The sequence below is a fragment of the Mytilus trossulus genome, chromosome 5, assembly GCF_036588685.1.
Source record: "Mytilus trossulus isolate FHL-02 chromosome 5, PNRI_Mtr1.1.1.hap1, whole genome shotgun sequence".
NCBI classification, from domain to species: Eukaryota; Metazoa; Mollusca; class Bivalvia; order Mytilida; family Mytilidae; genus Mytilus; species Mytilus trossulus.
Genome location: NC_086377.1, coordinates 72,261,488 through 72,281,826, shown reverse-complemented (window position 1 = coordinate 72,281,826; position 20,339 = coordinate 72,261,488). Strand labels below are relative to the sequence as shown.

At 34.3% G+C, this 20,339-nt stretch overlaps 1 protein-coding gene across 1 annotated transcript; it reads right to left on the bottom strand.

The window, feature by feature from the left end:
• Positions 1–10,046: 10,046 nt before the first annotated feature.
• LOC134719142 (uncharacterized) lies at positions 10,047–12,097 on the bottom strand. The gene is made up of 2 exons (XM_063582120.1): positions 10,443–12,097; positions 10,047–10,129 (listed from the first exon to the last, which is right to left on the bottom strand). The coding sequence occupies exon 1, from the start codon at positions 12,059–12,061 to the stop codon at positions 10,829–10,831; it is 1,233 nt and encodes a 410-aa protein (XP_063438190.1). The 5' UTR covers positions 12,062–12,097; the 3' UTR covers positions 10,047–10,129; positions 10,443–10,828.
• Positions 12,098–20,339: the final 8,242 nt, after the last annotated feature.

Genomic DNA, 20,339 nt, shown 5'->3' with positions numbered 1-20,339 from the left:
CAGTTTCTTTCATCATTGACTTTCATGGTTGATTGTATCTCTCACATCTTCCGTTAGATGGTCAGGAGTTGTACGAATTTATTTATATCCATACTGTTCCTGTAAGAAAGCAGTTAATCTCGAATTAAATTCACACCCGTTGTCACTGAGAACGACATTGCCTTCGAAATAAATCATATAATCTACCACTAACCTTAGATTTATTTCCTTTTAAGCGGAAACTTTTTACATGGTTAAAAAAAAGTAATCAAATAAATCCTGGGACCCTATTCAGGCCATTTCAGAATCTTCTCTGACAATCTAGCCTCAATTGCGCCAGCTAAAACAAAGACAAAATAGCTTTAAGTTTAATGTCGTAAGCCAATTCATGCGCAAAATTTTTAGTTTCTAGTTTTTGATAACCATCATAATACATAATACATGATGATTTCCTGAAAAACTTCCTACAAGGAAGTCTTAATAAGAACAAAGTTAGTATGATGTTTTTTTGGAAAGTTGTAAAATTCGAGCAATACAGGATATAGGGACGAATATTTTTATGGTATGATCTTCATTCATATCAGCATGGGACAGTGATGTAGATTCATAAGAAATTATAGGGTTAAAATCTTGTCTTTATTCGCATATTGACATGGTAAACACAAATACGATTGAATTACATTTCAAGAAGTTATAATTTTTTTCATAACATGCGGAACTTGTAATGTTTACATTGTCATTGATTGTGAGAGCAAGGTCAACATTTTAAATTGATAAGACAAAATATTACATACCTTACATACCAATAATGTCCTTGAAGGAAGCAGAGGTCTATTGTCCTGTTAACTGCCAGACTCACTGGTTTAGCTTGTGTTCCACCAGCCGTCTTTCTATGTTCTCTGTTAATACTGAGAAGATCTTCTTTGCCTCTTTCTTGGTGTTGCCCCACTTATCTTTACACTCCTTTGCTGACCTATGGGTAACACCAAGAGAAGACACCATCATGGAAATCCTTGCCTAGACTGCTGCTTTTCTTTTGTTGGTCAACAGCACTACCTAATTTGTCATTTGGTTCTTAACTGCAAAGAGCGTGCACCCTCTTTACACAAGGTATCGGATTAAATGTCCCTATTCTAACCTGACGTGGCTGCGAACTTGATATATCCCTCAGACCAAAACGGACGCCCCATTCGACAAGCGTTTTTTGTTAATGATGGTTTGGAGAAGACCGAAGTGACCATATTTCGCAGATACACGATCCAAAATATGGTTTTTCGCCCGAAATTGGGAAAGAAACAAATGGGTTCAATAGTTAAAACCCTGAAGATTGAAGGAGGGTTAGATGAAAACTAGCGTTTAACAAATCACAGTGCCCGAAAGTATCTTTTTCAGAATCTAAGATCAAATGAAAATGCTTTCACGGACATTATACAATTTTCGGGCACAAACAGAGAAGGAAATCAAATGTGTTAATTATTGCAATCAGTGAGGAAACTTCAACGTGTCGCACATCTTCCGCCCAAATTTACCATTGGGGTTTCCCATAGCAAAACATGGACTTAGCCATTTCTTCATATTGGAAAGTTTGTGAACACCGTTTCTCTAATTTTCGAGCTATTTTCACACTTCTCAACCGGTGTGAGAAAAATATTTCTCGTCTCTAGAGAGAAATTTGTTCTCAGCAATTGATTGGATAATCAAAGTTCGTGACCTGTCGGAACTACTTTTTCAAGGTTAACAAGAATTCTCGGCCTTCTTCGATAAACATCTTAATACGTGTAAACAAACTATCGAGAACTCGTCGTCTGCAATTTTCATTATAAGAAAGAAATGTCGCTCAACAAAAACTTGACACGGGGACAAAAAGTCAGACTTGTAGGGGGGCAAATGGGAGTTATAAAAGGTAAAACAGACAACTTTGGGTTTCCGTTGTGGGAAATTCAGCTAGAAGGTGGTAAACTTGTAACTGAGGCCAGATACAGGTTTGACATTATTTCTGAGCCTGACAGAACAGTCACACACCCATTAGAACATGACTCCCCACCACATGTTCCTGATGAACTCCTGTATCTGTTTGAGCCAGAGTTGAATGAAGTTGATAAAACGCCAAATGAAGCTCATGTAAATGTGTCAGCACCACCTCAAGCACCTACACAAAAGCCTAGTTCAAAAGCATCAAAACCAAGACAGTTTGTTCCAGTTGATGAATCAACTGTAGAACAATTTGTTAAAGATCAGGAAAATCAAGGCACTGCCAGAAAAAATATAAGTGATATGCGCACACTTACACAGTTCCTACAACAGAAAAATGAAAAAAGAGAAATTTATAAAATTCCACCTGAAGAATTAAACAGTCTTTTATGTCAGTACTTTTTCTCTGTGAGAAAAACTGATGGAGAAGAGTATGAGACATCCTCACTACGTGGAATGATGTGTTCATTTGATAGAATACTGAGGAGCAATGATTATGGCTATGAATTAAGTAAAAGTGTAGAATTTGCTAAAACCAGAGATGTTCTTACGGCAAAACAGATAGCGTTAAAAAAAATGGGTAAAGGAAATGGTGATAAAAGAGCTGAAACACTCACTGATGATGACATTGAAGCAATGTTTAAAACTGGGCAGCTGGGCTTGTCCAATCCTACAACTCTATTGCACACTCTCTGGATTTTTAACACAATATATTTTGGCCTACGTGGTGTAACTGAACATTATCAGATGACATAGGGGGATGTCCAACTATGTAAAGACTCTAAAAGTCAGGAATACTTGCAAATGAACGAGAGAAATACTAAAACAAGAACTGGAGCAAATCTGAAAAACACAAGAGAAATTCCTCAAAGGGCCTGGGCCACAACTGATCAAACAAAATGTCCTGTAGCTGCATACAAGCTTTACAAGTCAAAAAGACCTACAAAATATAGTAAGCCTGAAGATCCCTTCTACATTCAGGAGAACAACAACCCTGACAAGTCAGCCCTTTGGTTTAAGGCACAAAGAATTGGTATCAATAAATTAGGAAAATTCATGAAGAAAATGGCTTTAAATACAGGTAATAAAATATTGTAAACGGGTACATTTACTTGTTATTAATGTATATATTGATTCATACACTGCAACAAGTGTATTACAATATTTCTCCACTCGAGACAGTTAAATTTTATTATTTAAAGAGCGAGGCTTGCCGAGCTTTTTAAATAATTAAATTTAACTGTCGAGAGTGGAGAAATATTGTAATACACGAGTTATAACTTATAGTGTCGAAATTAGTTTGTTTAATGATTTGTATCATTCTTTTTCAAAGATTTTTAGAAACTTGTGTTCCTTTAATATATGCAATGTCATCAGGCAAGGTCGCCTTTTTTCCCCCACGTCACAATATGAAAATTCTGAAAAAAACAAAACATGATGACGTCATAATCAATTTTGATTTAGAACAGATATTTTACTAGTGGTGAAAAATAGTTTACTCACACCACTCAAGAAATGTGCAGGTTTTCCCAAATTCATTGATTGGAGAAAGATTTGAGAAACCTATTTGTCAACAGTGACAGATAACTGTTTAATCTGTTTCTTTTATAAATAAGTTTAGTTTTGAAATTAAAAAAAAAATGAAAGTCATCATTGAGTATTTACCAATATGAAGGTAGAACTGTGAACAACATGTTGATAATTAAAATTTCAACAATGGTCAAATTAAGTTACTTGTACATTTTTATTCAAATTTAAGCAAGAGTAAATAGACACATTTTGACTCTACATGTAAACTCCAAGTCCAGGAATCGAACCCAGATCCCTCATCTGTAGATGAGTGTACTGACCATTGTACTAACAAGGATAGTTTAAATACATGTACATGTAGAATAATCTGTGTCAAATACTCAATACTTTGGTTGATATGTTTCCCCCCTTTTTTTATAAAAAATTCTCGATATATCCAGAAAATTCCTCAACCCTGCCGTCTTAAAATTTTATTTAAGGTTGATAAAAATCCAAAATTAACTCTATCCTTTAACCTAAAAAAAAAGATTACATGTAAGTTTTAACGCAAGCATAAAACATTTGTACATGCCACAAAGACACATATTACGTGTTATATTTCTCCACGAGAGACAGTTAAATTTTAAAATTTAAAATGCAAGGCGTGCCAAGATTTTGAATATATTTAAAATTTAACTGTCAAGACTGGAGAAATATAATACACGAGATATTCCTTTTGAGAGATTTGCTGAAAGTTGTGCTCTTTATTGGTACAATGTACATGCATAGGAAGATATGGTATGAGTGCCAATGAGATATAGATTTCACAACTGCATCAAGACTGTATTACAATATTTCTCCACTCAAACAGTTAAATTTTTAAATTCACCTAGTTTCCTGATGTCACAATAGAAAATTCAGAAGAAAGCAAAAAAAATTGATGTCATAATTGAAATTCAACCAATCATTTGCTGAGAACAAGAACAAATTTCTCTCTAGAGACGAGAAATATTTTTCTCACACCGGTCGAGAAAGGTGAAAATAACACGACAACTAGAGAAACAACTCTCAACCCAATCACCTTTTTTCATGACGTCACAATAGAAAATTCAGAAGAATGCAAGAAATTTTGATGTCATAATTGAAATTCAACCAATCATTTGCTGAGAACAAATTTCTCTCTAGAGACGAGAAATATTTTTTTCACACCGGTCGAGAAAGGTGAAAATAGCACGAAAACTAGAGAAACAACTCTCAATCCAATTACAATTTATAAAAGTAAACCATTACAGGTCAAGGTACAGCCTTCAACATGTAGCCTTGGATAACACAAGCTATAAAGAGCCCAAATTTAAAGTGTAAATTCATTCAAACGGGAAAACCAATGGTCTTTTATAAAAACAAGTGAAACAAGCAACATGTATAAATTGCATAAACAAACAACAACTACTGTTGTGTTCATCAGATTCCTGACTTAGGACAGGTGCAAACATTTGCAGAGGGATTAAATGTTTTAATGGTACCAAACCTTCTCCCTTTTACTGACACAAAAATGAATAGTATAACATCACAACATAGAAAAACACACAATAAAATATCAATTTGAAGGCATACATATAAGTGACGTCATCATGGTTGTCTTTTTTAATGACGTCACAATAGGAAATTCAGAAGAAATCAAGAAAATTTGATACCATATTTGAATTTCCCCATATAAACACTGTACATGTGTATAACCAGCATGTTCTTTTAATTACTGCTTTTAATTATTAATACTGTACATATACTTGTAGGTATTATTAAAGAACACATTCAAAATGATGAGAACCAACCTCTAGATGACAATACAAACAGGCGCCTAACCAACCATTCAGCTAGAAGGTTTATGCTTCAGAAGCTTGACGATGAGGGAATTGAACATAATCATATCAAACAGGTTATTAATCATAAAAATATTACTACAACACCACTTGACTACATTAATTACAGTTTTCATCAACTCAATTTTTGTCATGATTGAATTTTGAACAATCATCTGATAAGAAAATTTTGTAACTGGAGATATGAAAATATAGATTTCACAGAGTGTTACGAAATTCTCCACTCGAGACAGTTAACGTTAAATTTTACAATTTAAAACACAAGGCTTGCTGAGCTTTTCAATATTAAAAATTTAACTGTTGAAAGTGGAAACACATATCGGTGGAATTTGTTTCTCTAATTTTATCAAAGATTAAATTCATTGATTCATTGTTAGTTGCTTTACGCCACACAGCTGACGCCGCATTAGCACAAAAAGGCTATATAACGGCAAATTTTGAACCATTGAAATTCAATCAATCACTTGCCAAGAACAGATTTTTCACTAGTGAGGAGAAATATTTTTTCTCACACCGGTCAGGAAATGTAAAAATAGCACAAAAATTGAAGAAATCCTTTTTAAAATTGTCGGATTATTTATTTTTTATTTGTGGATCTCATTAGGGTCTAAGTGCAACCCTGAATTGCTAACTCTTTGAGAGCATGACACATGTTAGTCAAATTATTGTACTGTACTGTGTTAGGAAGTCTAGGGGGACACTAGTCCAAATAATTATGACGTCTTGAAAGGCTATTTTTTTATAATTTTTTGGACGCCGTACATCAATGTACAGCGTCCCAAAAAAAATATAAAAAAATAGCCTAACGAGACGTCATAATTATTTGGACTAGGGGGGACACAAGAATTTACAAAAAATGAGAATTGCTTACAAAGTTACATACATAGTGTAAGCGGATACAGGAATTTGACAAAACAGTAAGTTGGATCCAGGATCAGAACCCCTCAATCTGTCAATGAGACACCCTTATTTAATATTTCACAATTCTAAATTCTAGTCCACCTTTACTTCTTCCTCAGATCCACACTATTTCATAAAAATTCACATATGGTTCATACTAGAAAGTTTATGATTTTTTTACTGATTTTTTAGATATCTGGACACAAAAACATACAGAGTATCACCACTTACTTAAAACTGAACCCTCAGAAACATAAACAGATAGCCCAATGCATCTTAGGTAACCAGGATCATGAGGCTGAAAATGAACAACAAATACAGTCTTCACAGACAACGAGGACGGTTACGATGGGACGTCAATGCATCTTAGGTAACCAGGATGAAAATGAGCAACAAATACAGTCTTCGCAGACAACGAGGACGGTTACGATGGGACGTCAAGCAGTTCATCAAACAGAGACACAACTCGTGGTTGGGCAAAGCCAAAGTCACGATGCACCGCGTTCAGGAATGAACTATATCTTTGGGGCACCTATTTATGGAGGGACATTTAATATCAATATTAACAATACATCACCATCAGTTCAGCCTCCTCAGAAGAAACGCCGATTTGTTATCGAGAGTGACAGTTCACAAGATGAATAAACTACTGTGGTCAGCCGTTTTGAACTTCATTCATTCTCCTCGTGTTTATTTCAGTGAGCGGTGAACTTCATTACACAATATCACACAGTGTGATATTGTGTTTCATTCTACGCGAAAAAAGTTCTTTTTTCTTATCAACGTTCAATTGATAAAAACTATTTTAATGTTCTTTTTGTGATTAAATATGAATATGTTGGAATTCAAATTGAATTGGATGGTGTTTTTTTTAGATAATACTTGAAATTAAACAAAAGACTTATGTGCGTATAAATATGCTGGCGCGTAACACCGGATGACGTAGTTTAAGGCATGGTTGGGAGAATTTATTTTTTTATGAAACTAAAATAGGTTTTTTGGTCATTAGAGAAACAGATTCTTACATTGTTAGCAGTGGATTATCGTGTTTCTCCAATCTCGATAGTTAAATTATGAAATTTTAAGTCCTCGCCAAGGCTCGGACTTAAAATTTCATAATTTAACTATCTCGATTGGAGAAACACGATAATCCACTGCTAACAATGTAAGAATCTATATTTCTCTTATAGTTTATTTTGGAATGATTTGAAACTCCACAGCATTGGTGCTGATTTTGGGGTTTCCCATAGCAAAACTTCACAATTTATTTTATGGGAAAAGGGAAATTTATAATGTTTTTTGAGACTTACATTTTACTTCGATATGATTTGAAACTCCACAGAATTGTAACAAAAGAATGGATATGAAGTAAATGTTCATGAGAGAAAATCTTGAATTTTTGGGGAGTTTTCTTACATATAGTTCACTAAGGAATAAATTGAACTTTACATAACAATATCGTGTATATTGCATTTTGAGGGGACACTTGGGGTATGTGAGCTTGCTTACTGAAGTTCTATATTTTGAGAGAGCACCGCAAATCGGGATTCTTAATTACAATGTACCGATACTGACTAATGAGACACTGCATATGTTTAACATCTGGTGCTTGTTTGGAGAAATATCAGAAAACATGGCCATGATTAATAAAATGTTTGTTTCCCATATCGTGACCCTACCCAAATTGCATTATGTAGTTTGGTAGGTATTTTTTTCTTCTTCTAATGAGCAGACATAGTTGTTTTAGTAGGTATGCTAAAGGTAGTATTTAGGCAAATACATGTAAGGCAATGTTAAGTTCAGAGAACATCACATATAAAAAAGATCACAATTCACAGAAATCCGTTAACCATTCACAAGTTTCTGGCCCATTACCACTTGGCGTCTGTCGCCGTCTGTCCGTCATAAACTTTTAAAATTTTCTCTGAAACTACCAGGCCAATATAAACTAAAGTTGGCCTGAATCATCATTTAGGGTGCCTACTTCCCAAATTATATCTGATGGCTCCGCCCATCAACCAACATTGATTGATTGTTGGTTGCTTAACGTCCAGTGACAAATATTTCATGCATATTCAGGACGAGAACAAGTTCACAATAAATACAATAGGTAGATTGACACGACAGAGGCCATCTGGGATGATAGTCGGGGAAATTTGGACTGCAACTGGAAAATGAGGGATCTTGGATAGGGACAGAAATTTTGCCTTGCAACAGGACACCTACGGACCCCTCAAAAGAGTTGTTGCAAGGGTTCTTAACGTGCAAAAGCGTGGCACTCTCTTTACACGAGGCATCGGATTTAACGTCCCCCTTCTGACCGGACGTGACTGCAAACTTGATACATCCCGCACAGCCAAACGGACGCCCCACTTCGGCAAGCGTTTTACTACCGGCCGGGAGAAGACCAAGTGACCATATTTCTATACCCCAGTCACCCGTGGGGAACCATCATCCAACATGCTGTCATTACTGTAAATAGAATGTGGGCGCAAAACCAATAAAAAAATCATTTAAAAATCCTTTAAATTACTGTAAAGAGCGAATAGCTACCAAATTTTGGGGAAATGGTACATTTGTGATCCCCTTTAAGAATTATGGTTGATGACGTTAACTGCCTTGTTGGTTTTACTGATTTATGTAAATTAGGTGTAATTTTACAAAAAAATACTTTGAAAAATAGTAACTATTTAAAAAATCTTCTCTATCCGACTCCCCTTTTACAAATTTGTTCTTGATTACCGCAAGATCGAAATCAAAAACAACTATACAGAACCACCGAGCCATGGCCAAAAACATTCAAGTCCTTTCTAACATCGATCGCCAAGCGTAAATTCCTATTCTTTCAAGCACTGTGGAGAGTAGAAAAGAAAAATACAACTAAAAACCAAATTAATATTTTATTACAGCAAAGCACTGCTTTTTCGCATCGTTGTTTTCCAATTTTTTATTTTTTTTTCCAATTCGGCAAGAGTTGGGGTCTGCGGATTCGTAAAACTAGCCAAATTGAACCAAAACTGGTCTAAATCTTCCTTGGAGTATCAACTTTCAAAATTGTATCCTGATGGCCCCGCCTGTCAACCGTTACTATAAATAGAAAATAGGGGTAAATTAAAAAAAAATCAATTAAAAAATCCGAATAAAGGGCACGTATCTGCCAAACTTTAGGGAAATGGTACATTAGCGATCCCCTTTAAGAATTATAGTTAGCAACCGCAAACATATATGGCTGCCAACAAAAAAAATGAAAAAAGGGAAGCTTGAGGCTTTACTAACTGTAGGTAAAAATAATGTCCCCCTACTCCCAAACTGTTCAGTTGACTTGTCGAATCATGTTGGGCTTTTGTAGCTTTTAAAGCTTCAGCTACACGTATCTAAGTTTTCATACTAACTGTCGATTTAAATTTGTATATTGCAGCTGTTCAACATGTTTTAAGCCAGTAAAGTTGGACCAGAACTTCTGCTGCAACTGTGTGGTGCTAAAGTTGAATTGCATGATGTGTGTAGTGATTGTGGGCAGATCTGTCCCCACGGACAGATTTTGCAGCTTATGTGGCTGCAAGGTTGTCAAAGGTATATTTATATATAGTATAGTGCCCAACAAAATTAGTACCTGAGCTAAAAACTATAAAAATCTATTGAATCTGTTGAATAGCATGTGTATACAATAAATTCATTTCACCTTGTACTGAAAACAACAAATGTATACAGTTTAATAGTGATAATTATACTGATTTTTACCAAGATAGATCACACTGATGCAATTTCTTCAAATCAACTGCCACTTTTACAGGTACATGTAAAACAAAAGTGTGATGTTACATGACCCAAAATCAAAGAACACTATAAATTTGGATATGTTTATTCCTCCTTCTACTGAGGGTAAAAGACTACAAAAAAGAAAATAACACAATGTAAATGACAAGCAAACATACATATATCAATCATATGATAAGTCATTTATAACAAACAATCAATACCAAACATAAAAATATTGGATGAATAACACCGACTTTATACTAGTAAAATCTTGAAAATAAAAACAACTTTTTACGATTCACACGTTCCATACAGTGAAAATTAAAAAATCTGACATGACCCATGTGATCAACTCATTTGACGATTCGCACTTTTCATACAGTGATTTGAACAACGTGACTTGTGTGTGAAATAATTCAAAGCGTATAAATGTAAAGAACTTACTCTATGGCGCTTATAACCAGCAAATATAAGTGTTGAAAGCAGAACAAATTTGACAGGAAATGCGTCTGACATTACAGAAATACTAATAAAGGAAACAAATCGGAAATCCGTTCCGGTAACATTACACTCCCCTTCCGATATTTCTAACTGAAAATCGCTATCAAAAATTAACTCATTTATCTTTAATCACATGATAAAAAATTATTACTTCTATAGCATGTTAAACTTGAAAAACTAGAGAAAAGATGTGTGATACATTGTTACTCACAATACACATACATTCAAAAAATGACAATGAATGAACATAAAAAATCATACTAAATTTCTCAAAAATCTCACAATGTATCTATAATATAAACCACTTGCAATTGTCGAACTGAAGAGTTTTAAGATGCTTCAATCAATCGAACCAATTCGCTTATTGGTCTCACATACGACTTCCTTTGTCCATCAACGACTATAGACACTTGGACCTTTCTAACTTTAGAATCATCACTTTCAAATACTTTGTCAATAACACCAAGTGGCCATTGACTTCGAGGAAGCTCGGTCTTCCGCATGAGAATGACATCACCTTCAAGGAAATTATCACCTCCAGATTTCCATTTCGGACGAGCCTGAAGGCTATCGATGTACTCTGTTTGCCAACGAGACCAGAATTGGTCGGCTAGATACTGAACAAGTTTCCACTGGCTTCGCATCGCATCCTTTGTTCCGAATTCGACTTGTCCAAGAGATCCACTTGACGACGCAGGCTTCTGCGTTAAAAGAAGAGATGGCGAAAGAACTGACGGGCTTTCAGGATCACTAGAAACTGGAACCAATGGCCTCGAATTGACCATGGCACTGACTTCGCACATTAATGTTGAAAGTACTTCATGTGTTAAATCCTTGAACTTATTTTGCATTAACAATGAATCTAGAATACGTCTACATGAGCCTATCATGCGCTCCCACACACCAACAAAATGTGATGCATGAGGGGGGTTGAAAATCCAAACTATTTCATTGTCTGATAAAAACTGCTTCATCGGAGTGTCTTCAAAGAATTCTGATACAATATTAAGCTCCTTCGCAGCACCTATGAAATTAGTACCACGGTCTGACCTCAATTCCTGAATTGGTCCACGCAAAGCAATAAATCTTCGCAAAGCGTTAATAAAAGAGGCACTACTTAATTCCTCAATAAGTTCCACATGTATTGCACGAGATACTAAGCATGTCAATAATAGACCCCAACGTTTGTTTGAAGAACTTGCTGCGCGTGTTCGACGGACAATAACTTGCCATGGACCGAAAACACCCAAACCTACATAAGTGAACGGTGCATCAACTTGTAACCTATCAGCTGGCAGGTCTGCCATTTGAGTCCAACCGAACTTGCCACGTAATTTCCTGCAAAGTACACAATTATGGATGACACTATTGACTTTTCGCTTAACGCCTAATATCCATAAACCAGCAGCACGTATTGCGCCTTCGGTCATTGTCCTGCCCTGATGTTGAACCTTCGCATGATAATGTCTTATGAGAAGAATTGTGACATGGTGGTTTCTCGGTATAATATACGGATGTTTGTCTAGTGGCAAGTCTGCAGTATTATCGCCCTTAGTAAGCATATGTCTGATACGACCTGCAACTCGCAAGACACCATTGTTATCTCAGAATTTTTCCAAGATAATTTATGGCTATTTATAAATAAGTGATAATCTATAAAGATCATATATTACAACTTTAATATACTTAACAATATTAAATTAATAACAAAATAAGCACAAGGGAGATAATTATTCTTAATCTTATAGCGAAATTGTTACATTCCTCCCCCTAAGAATCAATTTATGTGAAAAATATACATTATTCGTGTTTAACATATATATCTTATTTTCAACAATCTTGCTAATATTTTAACATGAAATTTAATAAATTTAATTAACAGCTTTCCTTATAAATATATATATATATATTTTTTTTTTATAAAGTCCAAATAAATTGCCAAAAGTCCAAAATGTCTTTCACCATCCGGGTTTCTTTTTTAACTGCAATATCTGCCCTCCCTTCATAATCGGCATCTTGAAAATATGTGGTGCATGGTCTCTTGGAACGATTACAGCTCCATGTAGATTCGGAAATAATTCCTTCTTATTTATTTGCTCACTAATAATGCGTCTTTCCTTCTGAGCTGCTTCCCTTGCCTGTACGTTTACTTAAAACTCGTTTAATTATCTTGCCGGGGTCAATATAATTCATATTATATACCAGCTGAGGGATGGTGTTCATCACTTCTTCTGTTCGGGCTTTAATATTAAGCTTATGAAAGTCCCTCAAATGCAACATCTTCTGTCTATTTCCGTTGACAGAAACGGCATATAATGATTGATGTGTTCTTGGTATGAAAGCGGAGCCAGTGTTTACAGTACATGCCTATGCTTTTTATAACAGGGGTTTCACACCCCTTTACTTCACAGGACATTCCTTCATCCAGCCAATACTCTGGAATTTTATTCTCTGAGGGTATAACAAATTTTTCCACCGAAAATTCAGACGTGCTGAAAAAGGTAAAATACAATATTAAACATTATAAAAGGGTAGTTTTCGCTTAGGAAAGGTATAGGTAACATCTGAATAAATATAAAAAGAGCGGTAACATTTACTGTAAAGTGTTGCATTTTGTAGATAAATGATTTGTCCTGCAAATGAATAAAGCTAGCGATTTGATATTTTTGTTCACAAGGAAAATCGGCAATATTTTCAAGTGTAAATTATTTGTTAAAAAAAAACAAGACATTTTTTTATCGGCAAGTATGTCCTCTACATAGGCACCATCTATATATATATATCATCATTATCATCATATTGAGATAGGCCTTCTTCCTGTGTTATGGCCACCTCTTGCATGTTATGTACAGTAAAATAATACAGATACTAAATGCAATCACACAAAACATGTCATTAATCAAAGAATGATAAACCTAGGTCACAAACCTACTTCAACTGTTGATTTTATTGAATAAAATTTATTTTTATATACAGCCTTGGACAGTTCAAAAACTGAAAATAAGAAATTAATCTCTCAAGATAAATGAATGTTTTATAAAAGGAGTTAATCTACTTCAGGCAACCTTAAATTATCTGATCCTTACCACTACATTCAACTAGGTATTAACCTATCTCTATCCGCAAAGTCTTCAGTTGTTTCTTTGTGGAATTCAAGCGTAAGTCCTTTACCCCTTTAAGTATCAGCTCTGCAAACTGAAAATTACATTTTTCATAAAGTGATGATTAATTAAGAAATTATTTATCCTGAGCAATAGTAAAATTTTGACACAAAGGAAAAACCCGTCGTAGCATCACGATATATTCAAGCCCCAAAGAATTATTTCGATTCTGACAGGACAAATAGGGATATTCTTTTGGATCGATGCGCTCTTTGTGCAGGCAACATTTGCGGTTCCCATAATTAAACGCACTATTAAATTGACGTTTAAGAACACATCAAACTTAAACTATTTACAATAAAGTATTTATATAGGTTCAGATGAGTTTATAATAGTTATCAAAGGTACCAGGATAATAATACTTGTATGACTTATATGTATATAAAAAAGGCTTATAACACATTTAAGCATCGTTTGTTCACGTTTCCTTATTGTGGTTATTTTCGGTTTCACTAGCGTGTATTTTCCCGTAAAATGCTTGTATTCTGACGTAATCATTTCATAAAAAATAATATGACATGGGGGTACAATCGGAACAGCCCCAACAATAAATTCATATTTTACCTCGGGTATGAACCCAAAGGTTGTGAAGGACGTCATGTTAGAATGGACAATATTTTGGCTGTTCATACTACTTTGATTCTTTAATAACATAGTTAAAGCTAGTAAAATCATAATGCAGAACATGTTACCGAACAATAAGGAAAGAAATGAAAAGGGATTTTACATTTAACTTTAATACATGGTACCATATTTCCACAATATGTGACCATGCTTCCGTTCAGGAAATGCTGCACACTGTCTTGACTGGCAGTTCAATCATACTGGTTAAAATATTTATTGATATAAAATATTTGAAGTTAGGACCAATTTCGGTAAATAGGTAAATTCGACAACTCTTAATTATACCTTTAATACAAAAACTCCACAAGAGTTGGAGTCTAGCTGTTTGTGATGTCGCTTCGAAGTGATGGTCCATTATTCACTGATAGACGTGCCAATTCCTTTCATGTATCTGTCACTCAAAAAGTGTCTGCATAACATAAAATAAAAATGAATAAAACTTTGCAATTATGATTGGAATATTTAGTATACATTTCTCAATAGAAAGGGTTGTGAAAACATTGTGATTATTTTTGAAGTTTTCTCATTTCAAATGTTTACATTTTTTTAAACGTGGCCTTTTAAAACTTGATTACAATAAAGATGTTCTTATCGTTGAAGGCTGTACAGTGACTTGTTATAATTTATATGGTGTGTTTCGAATTCTGATGGATAGTTAAATTATTGAGTATATCATATCAGCTGTCTTCTTATTTCTTTAATAGAAGTAATATGTCATGATCGATAGCAAATAGGAAAATGTGCAATAAATTTAACAAACAATATTGGTGATACCATGCTTCCATTGTACGATAAGACAATAAGATACCTGGATTTCTTTTACTTTGAATAACATCTGGTGTTGTCAGGTTTTCCATTCGGGAAGATGTCTCTTTAGATGACGTGAGTGGTTCCTTTGATGTTTCCTACTAAAACTTCTTCAATTCTTTAACTGCCTTTATACTTTAAAATATATAATATAATGCATGTACTTAAATATGTTAAAGGTGTAGTTATTTATAAATTTTAAAGCTGTAATTTCAAAAAAGAGTTTTTTGTTAATTAAATAAGTAAAAGGTTCACAAATCAAATCAAATTTAGGAATTAAGCATAGGAGGTTTTCTGCTTTGAATTGGAAGTTGATCATAATTGTTTCTGATTTCTCATTCTTCTTCTTTTGTATAGGACTCTGGTTTACCTCACCTAAAGCATTATTTCTCTCTCTCAAATGAATGGTTTAAAAAAAAAAAAAATTACAAATTCTAGTACATTTAATAACTGACCTTCAAAGCACATCCAAATTGACCAGATATCATATATATACTGTTTTATAAAAGGAACATTTTTCTTAATCATCTTTTCATTTATACATACCTTTTTAATCAACTACTTTTCACATACTTTGTACTGCAATGTGTATGAGACCGTAATGTCCATGGTGGTGTATCAAACACAGCTCCAACATATGCTTCCTTCTATAAATAAGTGAGAGAAAAATGAAATTGGTTGCAAAGAAATATTGTGACTTCCCATTGTAATAAAAAAGTGAAATTGATATATCTATGTTTTAATATACACTCATTACTTTAATTTACAGCAGGAAGGACATAGTATTTCAATGGTATTGGTTGATCTTTTATTCTGTAAATCACATTCATCATGTTCATATTTGGATAGACAATACACATTTAACACGGTGTGTTTTTTTCTTTTAAATTTTGTCATACTGTACAAAATGTTATTATGTAATGCTTTGAAGCTTGATTGCTATATGCTTTGCTGATTTTAGCTCTGTTCTGAAGGACATATTGTGGACAGAAATTCAGAAATTTGGAAAGTTGTAAATTGTCAATCAAACCACATCAAAATACTTGTATATAAACATGATCAATTTCAATCAATAGATTTCATAGACATGTATTCATGCCATGATGGATGCTAATAAACTTAACTAATTCAATGTGAAAAATAGACACATGACCAGATGTAGAAAAAATGTATATGTATCAAATGAGATATTCCAATTGTAAACAGGAAATAATTTAAAGAAAGCCATATTGTGGTTGAAAGATGTCTTAACCTCCATGCCTCAAAATGTGTAAATGAGGAAATTGGTGTCTCTTTTGTAGACAATTTCCACAAACTACTTCCCATGGACAACAGTCAATACATTGGTATAACTGACTGCTTTCTTCACAATCATGACAATTACAGTAATTTAAACATTTAGTTGACAGCTGGTTGCTAATATTTTTCCAGTCCTGTAGGCTGCCATCCTTCTTTTTTTCATATTGACTCTTACCTTAAACAGATTTTTTTTGCCACTGGACGTTAAGCAACCAACAATCAATCAATCATTAGACACTTTTTTTAAATAGATACCATAGTAATGATTGTGGCCACATTTAGCTTAATATGGCCCATAGTTTTAGAAAAGAAGATTTCAAGTTCCAAAAATGACAAAAAGTTGTTCAAAATTTACTATAAAGGGCAATAACTCCTTAAGGGGTACTCTTACATTTTCTATCATGTTGACTTATTTGTAGATCTTACTTTGCTGAACAAAATTGCTGTTTACAGTTTATCTCTATCTATAATAGTATTTAAGATAATAACCAAAAACTGCAAAATTTCCTTAAAATTACCAATTTTAGGGCAGCAACCCAACAACGAGTTGTCTGATTCATCTGAAAATTTGCGAGGGGATAGATCTTATTCTGATTGACATTTAAATCTTGAAAGATTTGCCCTAAATGTCTTAGTTTTAAAGATATAAATCAAAAACTGCATTTTACCACTATGTTCTAATTTTAGCCATGTCGGCCATTTTGTTTGGAAGGCGGTGTCATCGGACACATTTTTTAAACTATATACCACAATGATAATTATGGCCAAGTTTGGTTTAATTTGGCCATGTAGTTTCAGAGAAGAAGATTTTTGTACAAGTAACAAAAACGGACGAAAATTTGTTAAAAATTTACTATAAAGGGCAATAACGCCTTAAGGGGTTAACTGACAATTTTGGTCAATTCAGTGGCAGCAACCTAACAACGGGTAGTCAGATTCATCTGAAAATTTTAGGGCAGATAGATCTTGACCTGATAAACAATTCATCCCTGTCAGATTTGCTCTAAATGTTTTGGTTTTTGAGTTATCCGATTTATCTGAAAATTTCAGGGCAGATAGATCTTGACCTGTTAAACAAATTCACCTCATGTCAGATTTGGTTTTTGAGTTATAAGCCAACATAAGTTGCCACAAGGCTAATATATTTACAAGTTAGCTTCTCAGTGATCTCAACATACGTTGTATTAAGTTTAACATATATGAAAATTGGCTTTCACTTAATTATATGCGTTTGGAGCGAAAGAGTAATGCTTCTAGCCGCAATGAAATTTTAAGTTACTGCTACTAGTTGTGTTGTTCACCTTCCAAGTTAAGAATGTTCTTAAAACAACAGATTGCAAATGTTGTTTGTAAAACATGAAGGAATCTTCTGCTATTAAAGGAGGAAGGGTCTCGACGGCCTAAACTAAGTCAAGAAAAAGGTTACTTTGTAATTTTGTTATTGTAACAAAATATATTCACAATCTGAAATATGAAAATCAAGATATATAGTTTTAACCTTTTTAGCTCACCTGACCTGTGAGCTATTTGCATCACTTGGATCCCCAAGGGTGACTGGGGTATAGAAATATGGTCACTTGGTCTTCTCCTGACCGGCAGTAAAACGCTTGCCGAAGTGGGGCGTTCGTTTGGCTGTGCGGGATGTATGAAGTTCGCAGTCACGTCCGGTCAGAAGGGGGACGTTAAATCCGATGTCTCGTGTAAAGAGAGTGCCACGCTCTTTGCACGTTAAGAACCCCTGCAACAACTCTTTTGAGGGGTCCGTAGGTGGCCTGTTGTAAGGCAAAAATTTTGTCCCTATCCAAGATACCCTCATTTTTCAGTGGCAGTCCAAATTTACACGACCATTATCCCAGATGGCCTCTATCGTATCAACCTACCTATTGTATTTATTGTGAACTTGTTCTCGTCCTGAATATGCATGAAATATTTGCCACTGGACGTTAAGCAACCAACAATCAATCATTACATCACTTGGCGTCCGTCGTCCGTAAACTTTACTTTCGCGGGTTTGGCTAAACTTTTTGGAACTTTTGGACTAGAGCTCTTCATCTTTTATATACGCTTTGGATTTCAAATAGTTTGGCCACGAGCATCACTGAAGAGACATGTATTGTCGAAATGCGCATCTGGTGCAAGAAAATTGGTACCGTTAATTGTATTACAAAAATCTTCTCCTCAGATACTACTGGGCCAACTTTAACCAAACTTGGCCACAATCACAATTGGGGTATCTAGTTTACAAATTGTGTGGCGTGACCCGGCCAAACAACAAGGATGGCCGCCATGGCTATAAATAGAACATAGAGGTAAAATTTAGATTTTGGCTCTGTTAAATTGTCTATTAGGTGAAGATCTATCTGCCCTAAAATTTTAAGACAAATTGGACAGTTGAGTAATTTGAAAGAAATTTGCAGATTTTGGTTATTTATGGTTATTTAAAGTTTAAAAATTTTCACGACGGCACTAATATCATATGATATAATACGAAGGTTATTATATCGTGTAGACAAATATTTCGGCTTAACAAATAGCCTTCCTTATGTGTCGATAGTTTTAACAATACATGTAAGTCTCTGGTGGTAGTCATCAATTCAACCAAAAACATGATTGCAATAGCACAAAATGGTATCAAACTATTTCACATCCACATATTATGACTAATACAAGGGTGGTGCACTTTTGATGTCGAAATGTTTTGAAGATCTTTACTTTTAATCATATACACGAACATAAACAAAACTTTTCAACTTTTCATTCTTTGCTCTCCTGTTCACTCAGTGGTTTTTTTTTCTTATGAAATGCAAAAGGACAAACATTTGTTAAATCTAAGGGGTCATGCAAGAGTATTTTTTACAAGTTAACCAACAAAAGAGCTATGATTTTTAAAATTTTGAGAGGGGGTGCTAGGATATACATATATCTAAATTGTAGGGAATTTTCTTGTGTAGAAATACATAAAAACATCCAAGCATTTTAAGTTTTCGTCTTTTGGAGGATATGAGATAGTTTATTCTGTATCCATTTGTCTGTAATCTGTTGGTTCATTGAAAGATGCAATTTGCGAATTCTGAACGATATTTCTGCCGTTGTTTTTCAAGAACGAACAGAGCCAAAATAGTACGATATATGTATGAATGGAAATCTAAAATTGCAAGCTCAGCTTTCCGAGGTTTCTTTCTAGAAGGTTAACATTTTCTTCCAGGTCTTGTGTTGGCTTTTACGTGTTGATACGTGAGTTAAAGTCTTCCCGATGCTACTGCCACTGCTTCAGTGTCAATACACGTCTATTCAGTACAAACTACCCGATGTAATGAACCTAAGTTTTATTCTGTACATATACTGGGTAGTGTGGTTCTAAAACGATTTTATTAACTAGAAAATTCCCATTTCTCTTATCTACCAGTGGTTTTTCTAGGTTGTTAATGTCGGCATTGTAGGATTTCAAATGATTCCTTAAATTTTGTCTGCTGATCAATTTATTACACATAATATTTATCGGTAATCTTTCTAGTCTTTTACTTATATGTTCATCTTGTTCGAAACACGAAGTGTCCTTAACCACTCCAAAAAGACACTTATTAGAAGCATTCATGAACTTGAATAGTACATTAAAAAATCTATCACTATCTCAAGAGATGTAACACGATGTCCAGTGAGGAGTAATATCTCAAACATTGTTTGCAAATTACGTATAATATTTAATTAAAGTTTCTCTAAATTGTTTCAACCGGTTTAGAAACAGCAGCAAAAACAAAATTGACGAACAGACGCGGATAAGTCCCGACCACTATATCCCAATCGCTTTAGTAAGCTGGTGGTAGAATTTAAGAAATTGTGAATGACTGACAATCAATCACGCATTAAAAACCGTTAGAACTTATATTAATATAACGACCGTTCTTACAAATTTGACACAATTAGTAGTTATTATACCCCACGCAACGGG

Excerpts from the sequence above, each read along its gene's own strand:
- LOC134719142 (XM_063582120.1), bottom strand. The coding sequence starts at position 12,061 with ATGCTTACTAAGGGCGATAATACTGCAGACTTGCCACTAGACAAACAT.